Here is a 9,931-nt window from a genome sequence, read left to right as displayed (position 1 = left end):
TAATTCTGGTAAAAAGTATGGCAAGTGAATAGAGAGAGCCAAGCTTGAGAGGAGCCACGTGTCACACGGTGTTATAAGGCCTGAGGCACAAGCTGATCCATCAACCGATAACAGTGTGTAAAAGGTGCAGCAAAACTTACTTAACAAGGTATATGCTCTTTTAAATCTAAAAAATAGGTTATGTCTTGAACACCGTTGCTTCGCTTTAGTTCATTACATATACTGCAGTGGCATTTGTTAATAGTAATACATACATTTTACCAAAGAAGCTTCCATCTCCAGAGCTCTGACAACATGTCCACTCTGGGTGCGTTGGGTTTACAAGTTTTAATCTGACAAGTTAGCTGAAAGTACAGTTGTTAGTCCCAGTATTGTTCTGTGTTGCTTTTTCAGGTAGTGTGATCAGATGCAATTGAATGTTTTTCTTTGTATCTCTTCTTCACCAAATAAAATTCAACAATGTTTCTTTTCTTTTAGTCCACATTGTGCTCGTCTCCCATTGTGTATCCTGATACATCATGTTGCTTTGCTATGTGTACAGAAGTGAACAATCATTGAACACAAACACTTTTATAATTCTGCAAATACTGTTATCTGCTTTTCTTCTTTACTGCTAGTCCAGTCTTCTATAATCTGGTATTTCAATGTTCCACATAACTTGAATTTAATCTTTTCCGTAATTCATTCCTCTCATAATAACTGCACCGTTCAGCTCTTGTCTATGTCCGCTGATGGGTCAATATTATTTTTGATGTTCTTAAAATCTTTTCGGATTCTCTGCATCTCTAGGATTATTTCCATTGAGTTAAATGAAGCACTGTATTCACAGAGGGTTGTGTGGGATCGAACATTGATAAAAGCCCTTCACACTTTCCGTGCCCTTCTATGTTTTCCCCCGTGTGTGTTCGCTGATGGCTTTGTAGCTCTGATAATCGACTAAAACTCTTCCCACATTTATTGCACTTGAATGGTTTTTCTCCTGTGTGAGTTTGTTGATAATACCTTAATGCTGAAGAGAAGTGAAAACTACTGTCACATTCACTACAATTATAGGGTTTTTCACCTGTGTGCATTCGCTGATATGTTTAGAGGTTTGATAAGTGACTAAAGCACTTTGCACATTCACTGCACTTGAATGACTATTCTGCTGTGTGTGTTCGCTGATGAATCCTTAATGTTGAGGAACGACTAAAAATGCGTTCACATTCATTGCAATGGTATGGTTTTTCCCCTGTGTGTGTTCGATTATGGGTTTCTAGATTTTCTAATTTACTAAAGCTCTTCCCACATTCACAGCATTTAAATGGCTTTTCTCCTGTGTGTGTTCGCTGATGATTTTGTAGGTGTGATGACTTTCTGAAGCACTTTGCACATTCACTGCACTTGAATGGTTTTTCTCCTGTGTGTGTTCGCTGATGATTTCTTAATACTGAAGAGAAGCGAAAACTACTGTCACATTCACTGCAATGATAGGGTTTTTCCCCTGTGTGTGTTCGCTGATGTGCTTGGAGGTTTGATAACCGACTAAAGCTCTTCCCACATTCATTGCACTTGAATGCTTTTTCTCCGGTGTGAGTTCGCTGATGATTCCTTAATGCTGAAGAGCTGCGAAAACTACTGTCACATTCACTACAATGATAAGGTTTTTCCCCAGTGTGTGTTCGCTGATGACTATTTAGGTCTGATAACTGACTAAAGCACTTTGCACATTCACTGCACTTGAATGGTTTTTCCCCCGTGTGTGTTCGTTGATGACTTTGAAGGTGTGATAATCGACTAAAGCTCTTCACACATTCACTGCACTTGAATGGTTTTTCCCCTGTGTGTGTTCGTTGATGTCTTTGTAAGTCTGATAAGTGACTAAAGCTTTTTGCACATTCACTGCACTTCAATGGCTTTTCCCTTGCGTGGGTTTGCTGATGTCTTTGAAGGCTTGATAACTCAATAAAGCACTTTGCACATTCACTGCACTTGAATGGTTTTTCCCCCATGTGTGTTCGCTGATGACTTTTTAGTTCTGATAACTGACGAAAGCACTTTGCACATTCACTGCACTTGAATGGTTTTTCCTCTTGGTGTGTCTGATTATGTCTTTTAAGGTGTGACAACTGACTAAAGTTCTTTGCACATTCACTGCACTTGAATGGTTTTTCCCCTGTGTGTATTCGCTGATGTGTTTGGAGATTTAATGAGTGACTAAAGCTCTTTACACACTCACTGCACTTGAATGGTTTTTCCCCTGTGTGTGTTCTCTGATGACTTTGAAGGCTTGATAACTGACTAAAGCTCTTCCCACATTCAATGCAATGGTATGGCTTTTCCCCTGTGTGTGTTCGCTGGTGTCTTTTTAGTTCTGATAGCCTACTAAAGCTCTTGACACATTCACTACACTTGAATGGCTTTTCTCCTGTGTGTGTTCGCTGGTGTCTTTGTAGTTCTGATAACCTACTAAAGCTCTTGACACATTCACTGCACTTGAATGGTTTTTGTCCTGTGTACGTTTGCTGATTAAGCTTGAGTGGTGATGACAAACCAAAGCTCTTGCTGCATGTGTAGGATTCTTCTTTCTTGGTTAGTGTCTGTGGGTCGGGTATATATTTGTCTACATCCCATGACTGTATTTCCTGATGGGCCAACATGGCTGATAAAGCACTCATGTTTTTCTCACACACTTTATATGTGCAGTATTTTGCACATTTGATTTCTGTTTTAACAATAAATGCAATAGCCACCAAATATTTGCCACACTCCTAATACGTAGAAGGTATTTTAGTAGGTGATTGTGCCTTTAGATTGGATTATGGCTATACACGCTTGAGGGTAAAGATGTATCTTCCTTCTGACCGGTGCAATTTAGGACAGTCTATTGTATTGTAGATAGAAGAACTCGTCTTTCCTTTACCTGTCAGTTGTCTGGCTCCGCTCTGTTGTGCTCTTCTCTGGTTACTATTGTTTGTCCAGAAAGAGTTTACAATTCACCTAGAGCAGGGAATGATGGCTTGTCATCATATTAGAAAACAGAGCACTGCGGTAATCACACCATACAGATCCCATGATCAAAGTTGGTATTGGACACTTGTTTATACAGGAGGTGGTTTGTTATTGTTGTTGCCTTAATTTTCCTAAGGTAATTTCTTTATCTTGTGGCGTGGAGGTGCACAGCTCAGACTCTTATAATCAATGAACTGCCCTTGATGCTTCAGCCAGGATCTGTCAGTTTGTGTGCAGGCTCCTCTGTCGCCGACTGCGCTGAATACTGTAGCTCATTATTTCTGCTATTATTGAAGATTTACAGCATTCGCTTCAATATTGATGGTCATTTCATACAGTCAAGGCTTGTTTTCTGTTGGATGTAAAGATATTGAAAATTACTAAATTGAAACATATTGGAATTATAATTCACAATGTTAACTGCTTGTAAAAGACATTTCGGGGGAGATTTACCAAATCTCCACGCAATGCAGTGCAGCCCCCCGCGAGGCTGCGATGCTCGACAGGGAGGGAGCAGGAAAGCACCATATTTTCAAAGATATGTCTCTATCCTTCCCTTTCCCTTGCGCCAGCACTGATTACAGCGGCCCTGCGCCATAAACACTCCTTAGCACCAGAGCACTAGGGTGTGAGTGTGTGAGTCTAGCATAGATTTTTGTACAGGATGACACCCTTCCTGTACAAAATACTATGCCTAGACACGAGGGAAAGCTTTTACCACTTTGTATGCGTGTTGCAGAGAGCTTCATGCATGCAAAGTCGGAAAAGGAAGGATAAATCAAAGCATTTCTCCTTCCTTGCGCCTAGTTTAAAAGGGTGCAATTTTTTCACGCTACACCCAAGCTACTGTATTTGGTAAATTGGTTTTAGCGTGAGAAACCTTGGGTGGTTGCACGGGAACGTCCATGCACCCACCTTGACAGGCCCCCAAGGTGTGAAGTATTGCGAAGCAGTGATATGTACTGCTTCACATTACTTTTACGTTATTTCCAGCGCTAAACAATGGATGGATTAAACCCAGATCTTTTGACTGGGTGTGAGTGTTTGATTGATTCAGATGCTCCCTCCATCACCACCCCCTTTTGTACCGCTTTTGGCCGCCATAAGCGTGGCAGGGTATGCTCAGACGTGAGTCCCTTGCTCACTTTGCCACTGGATTCAAGCAAGCCGGGCTGAAGACGTCTGGAATGCAAGAAAGCGGTCCACAGAAGCTTGTTTCCGGTCCAGGGAAGACATGGCTTGGCAGTTCGGGCTGGACTGTTCCCATGAGGCGCATGGTCAGACTGATTTGCATATAGCCATGTCTGAACTGGGGTGGCAGAGTGGGCTAAAGAACGGTGATGGATTAAACCCAAATCTTTTGACTGGGTGTGAGTGTTTGATTGATTCAGATTCTCCCTCCATCACCACCCCATTTTGTACCGCTAAACAAGAGTAGGGCTGGCAAGTGAATTAGGAAAAAAAGATTTTGCGCTGTTTTGTGCCACTTTTGTGACGAAAATACGGCGCAAAATATTAGTAAATCTTCCCCTTCTTTACCGCCTTTAAAACTTAGCAAGGAATTGTTCATCATACAAAGATATTTAACTAAAAGTTCTGTTGATCAGGTGATATCTTATTAATGTCTGAAACAGAGGTGATTTACCAGTGTTTACAGGCTAACTTAGCAAAGTACGGGTGCCCCTGGAGCACCCAAGTGCTCGAGGTATAGCTTAAGATGGACGCATATGGTCAGGATTTCATTTAAACAACAATAGAGTTTAGAAAAAGAGATGGATCAGGGTGGGCTGCAAAATTTCCAGTAACTTTTTCACGAGGTATACAACAAAAGTTACTCCATTCACACACTTCTCGTTCCTTTCCTATTCACTTAAGATCATCTCAAATGCCAACTCCTGTCTTTACCTCGCTGTTCTTAAGCAACCTTTGACACTTTCAACAGCTCCCTTGGTTCAAGCATTTCTGGTTTCTTCTAACTTGGAAGATTGGAACATTATTGTGAGTTGAGCGGGGTTTCCTATCGTCATAACATCTGGCCATCTCCCTGAAACTAGTGGAACTTACAGCGCTCGGTTCTGGCCCTGAAAGACAACTTTAAAAAGCAAGTCTTTAGATCTTCCTAAAGTAGATAACGTTCTGTAAGTTGCAGCTCCTTCCGGGGCTTTTGTGTCAAACAGAACAAGGGGTTCACTGTAAGGCCCATCCTTTACATTATAAGCGCAGATAAGGAAAACAAATGTTGATTCATATAATTTAATATTCAACGATATCAGTCCTTTAGTACTTATAGAGAATCCATCACAACCAATAATTTACCTGACATATCCCAGAGCAGATGTGTGCATATTACTCTTTTTCCCCCTTTTCCACCATTACATGGCATCTGGCATGTATTTGTCTGTTTGGGGCCCAGGATGCCACTTTGTGACCGGATGGGCATTTGGTAGAACAGGAGGAGGTGTAAATTATCCACAGGTGATGCGACATTTCTACCTTTCCATATTTCTCATCTTCAAGTTTATCTAATTTCCTGTCCTTCGGCCCCCCTTCTGCCCTCTGGTTGCACACTCACTCTGTGGGGTTCATCAGAAGTCAGATAACGGCCTGATAGTCACAAGGCCATGGTTCTCACTTCTTCTACAATACTTATTGCACACATATGGCCTAGTTTGAGTTTGTCTAACAGATTATTGCCACAAAACTAGGGGTTGGTGAAGAATTCATCTCTGTCGGCGTAGCTCGCAAATTTTTGCCCAGTGTGTGGAGTTCCAAAGAACTCCACAAAGTAATGCAGAACTGAGGTTTTTTTTCTCAAGCGGTTCACCAACGGTAAGGTGGTGAGTACTTGTGAGAAAATATAACACGCTAGACCTCCTCCTGGTGAGATTTCTCATTGCAGGAGGTCAAGGCAGGTCACGACCACTCATGTGAAGAAATCTGCCATTCTCGTTGATGAAGCTGCCACCTGATTAGAATGTCAATTCGAGCGGCAGAAAGCAGCAGCGCTTTCTGGAGCAACATGTAGTGCTGTTCGCGCTGATTTTACAGTGCGGGACAAACTCCTGGCATTAAAGCCAAGAGCAACTTAACAAACTCTGCCACTTGCGGAAGTCCGTGGAGTACGGCAGAGTTTTCCTGGCATGTGTGGAGTTCCGCGGAGTAAAACACTGCGAACTACACCAAGGCATAATCAAAACGTGACAGATATCCTGTCTGTCTTATTATAATTGCCACAGGATGTAATGCATTTTTAATAATGGGGCGGGCAGGATACCTGTCACATTTGTGATGGAATAAACCATTTGCTGAAATCTAAATCAGGCCTTTGGTGGTCATTGTGTCCAGTGTGGCTAGCTGGGCTTGAAGGATCTTGTGGTTTGTTGGTCTCTCACTGCTTTGAGGTCACCGCCAGGCAGGACTTCTGTCATCCGCGCCTTGTGCAGATCTTCCTTCCAGGCAGGACTTCTGTAAGCCGCGCTTTGTGCAGCTCTTCCTTTCTAGGCTGGACGTCTGTCAGCTGCTCCTTGTGCAGATCGTCCTTCCAGGCAGGACTTCTGTCAGCTGCGCCATGTGCAGATCTTCATTCCAGGCAGGACTTTGGTCAGCTGCGCCTTGTGCAGATCTTCCTTTCTAGGCTGGACTTCTGTCAGCTGCTCCTTGTATTGTATTGTATTGTATTGTATTGTATTGTATTGTATATTGGATTTATATAGCACTTATCACCCAGGGGTCTCTAAGAGCTTGCCTTGGGAACCCGTCCTGGCTTTTCCCTGTGAGATAGCCCCTACAGGGCATCCCCAAGGTGAAAGCCAGGCATCCCGCCGCGGGGGGCCGTTGTGGAGATTAAGCAAGCTTAATGCCCAGAGTTGCAGAGTGTGAACCCATGATTAGGTCAGGCACCGAAGCGAGAATTATCGAGTCCGTGGACATTTGAGCTCAAGACCCTGCTGCGTCGGGAATTGAACCCTGGTCCCGGGTCTGACCTCTGCTTCAAGGTCTGCCTGCTCTAACCAGTGAGCCACACTTCTCCACTCCTTGTGCAGATTGTCCTTCAAGGAAGGAATTCTGTCAGCTGCGCCTTGTGCAGATCGTACTTCCAGGCAGGACTTCTGTCAGCTGCGCCTTGTGCAGATCTTCATTCCAGGCAGGACTTTTGTCAGCTGCGCATTGGGCAGATCTTCCTTTCTAGGCTGGACTTCTGTCAGCTGCTCCTTGTGCAGATTGTCCTTCCAGGAAGGAATTCTGTCAGCTGTGCCTTGTGCAGATCTTCCTTCCAGGCAGGACTTCTGTCAGCTCTGCCATGTGCAGATCTTCCTTCCAGGCAGGAATTTTGTCAGCCGCGCGTTCTGCAGATCTTCCTTTCAGGCAGGACTTTTGTCAGCTGGGCCGTGTGCAGATCTTCCTTCGATATAGGTGCTTCTGTCAGCTGCGCCCTGTGCGGATCTTCCTTTCAGGCAGGACTTCTGTCAGCTGCGCCTTGTGCAGATCTTCCTTTCTAGGCTGTACTTCTGTCAGCTGTTCCTTGTGCAGATTGTCCTTCCAGGTAGGAATTCTGTCAGCTGCGCCTTGTGCAGATCGTCCTTCCAGGCAGGACTTCTGTCAGCTGCGCCCTGTGAAGATCTTCCTTCCAGATAGGGCTTCTGTCAGCTGCGCCTTGTGCAGATCTTCCTTTCTAGGCTGGACTTCTGTCAGCTGTGCCTTATGCAGATCTTCCTTCCAGTCAGGACCTCTGTCAGCTGCGCCATGTGCAGATCTTCCTTTCAGGCTGCGGCTTTTGTCAGATGCGCCTTGTGCAGATCTTCCTTTCAGGCTGCAGCTTCTGTCAGATGCGCCTTGTGCATACCTTCCTTTCAGGCTGTGGCTTCTGTCCGCTGTGCCTTGTGCAGATTTTCCTTCCAGACAAGGGCTTCTTTCCTCAATGAACAGTTCAAAGGTCGGGAGAGGTAGAACTGGTCTACGTTATCTTCTTTATTGCAGTTCCACTGGTCAAGCCACAGACCTCGTGCTCTGAGAGTCTGGAATTTCTTCGACACAGCCTGCCATTGCACACTAAAAGCACGCCTCCACGACATCGGAATCCAAGAGAAGGCCTTGGACTGGACCACCTCCTTCCTCTCCGGGAGAACCCAGAGAGTCCGCCTCCCTCCCTTCCGTTCCAAATCCACCAAGATCATCTGCGGCGTACCCCAAGGGTGATCCCTCAGCCCAACGTTGTTCAACGTATACATGGCACCACTCGCCCATGTCGCCCTACGGCACGACCTAAGCATCGTCTACGCTGATGACACCCAGCTGATCCTCTCACTCACCAAGGACCCCCGCACTGCCAAAACCAACCTCCACGAAGGAATAAAGGCTGTAGCCAACTGGATGAGGAACAGCGGTCTGAAACTGAACTCGGACAAGACGCAGGTCCTCAACCTCGGTTCCACCCCCTCAGCCTGGGACGACTCCTGGTGGCCGATGGCATTAGGAGCACCCAGTAGCGGTGGGTGAGATTTTAAAGTGGTGGGGCGCAAACTAATTAGCATACAGCACCGTAGCGAGCGAGCGTAGCGAGCGAGCCCGAACCCCAAAAGGGGGGTTTGGGGGGGATTGCCCCCCCACAAGAAAGTTTTGAAAAAAAGAAGAAAAATCGTGCATTTTCAAGCAAATTTGATAAAGCAGGAAGGTCAATAAAGCAATTGTGAAAGTGCAGTTATTACATTAATAGATGGCATAACATAGGTAGCTGCTTATTCAGTATTACCACAGAGCTTCATACATTCTGTCCTATTATGCTCAGGTGCTGATCTCTCTGACAAAAGCAGTCACTCACCGACCTATTTACGTCATTTGCTCCAAGTGGGGGTCAAAATAAATTCTCCCTGAGGATGTTTGGCAGCCAGAAAGCTGACTCCAGCAACAAAGGTGAGTGCAAGATCCCCAACTAGATGTTCCATGATGAGTAGTGACGTAAGTGAGAGCATGCACAGCTGGCCATTGACCCCTGGCCATCTGAGTGAATTTTAGCCAGTCCTGTGTTTTTAGTCCACAGCTCTTAGCATACGAGCACATATACTCTCATGATATGGAAACACTCAACACAAAGAAATTGGTTGTTTAGCCATATGATACATAGCGATGGTCAACCAATCCCTAGCTGCCTACAATTCATGCACAGTGGGTTTGACGTGTGTGTTTGCAGGATGTAATGCCGGCATAATATGCATAAGTGTGGTGTATTTGCACAAGATATATGCAAATAGTCAAAGATTGGGATATTCATCAAATGTGTAGTTGTTTCCTGTTAATAATGTGGTTAACAGTAATAACCCCTGGGAGCTCTAAACGCCTACACACACACACACACACACACACACACACACACACACACACACACACACACACACACACACACACACACACACACACACTTGAAGATATGCAGACAAGTAGTTGCCCCACCGCTCAAAGTTACTGGCTGTGTTTTGGCATGCTGGTCTGAAAATGGAAATGCACCTTAACGCAAGGAGACACTTCTATTTTAAAAAAAAAAACAATTAACAGCCCAATCTGAATCACCCCCTCTCAGAAAGGTGGATTCTTGAGTTTTTCAGCCCATCTTTTTGACAAATCAGAAGACCATCAACAATGTGACGAAACTAGGCACACCCACATACAGCCCAACAGCCTATTTGTAAGGGAGACATGATCGTCTTTCCGTTCCCCACCAGGCCTGCTATAGCAATGCCTGCTATTGGGCAAGCAGGGTTTGGCAAACCATACAGTCATTACCAATACCATTCTCACTCATATCACATATACACTAAGGAGCAGGTGCGCAACCTTCCCTCTAAAGAGAATCCACTTGATCCCATTGTTTGCTTGTTCATAAATATAACCTAATATACAACATCACAATCTCCTTCACAACTAATTTATATTGCCGCAGACTTAG

At 44.7% G+C, this 9,931-nt stretch overlaps 1 protein-coding gene across 1 annotated transcript; it reads right to left on the bottom strand.

Moving 5' to 3' along the window:
• Positions 1-204: 204 nt before the first annotated feature.
• LOC147737153 (uncharacterized) lies at positions 205-2,639 on the bottom strand. Its single transcript, XM_086967387.1, has 2 exons — positions 1,149-2,639; positions 205-979 (listed from the first exon to the last, which is right to left on the bottom strand). Exons 1-2 carry the CDS (start codon positions 2,637-2,639, stop codon positions 884-886), a joined length of 1,587 nt encoding a protein of 528 aa, XP_086823513.1. The 3' UTR covers positions 205-883.
• Between the last annotated feature and the right edge of the window lie 7,292 nt (positions 2,640-9,931).

The sequence above is a fragment of the Lissotriton vulgaris genome, chromosome 1_1 (genome assembly GCF_964263255.1).
Source record: "Lissotriton vulgaris chromosome 1_1, aLisVul1.2, whole genome shotgun sequence".
In the NCBI taxonomy this organism is placed as follows: Eukaryota; Metazoa; Chordata; class Amphibia; order Caudata; family Salamandridae; genus Lissotriton; species Lissotriton vulgaris.
The sequence above is the reverse complement of the archived record's forward strand: the minus strand, read 5'-3'. Positions and strand labels throughout refer to the sequence as shown.

Bases quoted from the DNA above. Each gene is read 5' to 3' on its own strand.
- LOC147737153 (XM_086967387.1), bottom strand. From the start codon at position 2,639: ATGTTGGCCCATCAGGAAATACAGTCATGGGATGTAGACAAATATATA. The intron at 980-1,148 runs GCAGAATAGTCA...AAACTCACACAG, and splicing joins TTCATCAGCGAACACACACA to GAGAAAAACCATTCAAGTGC.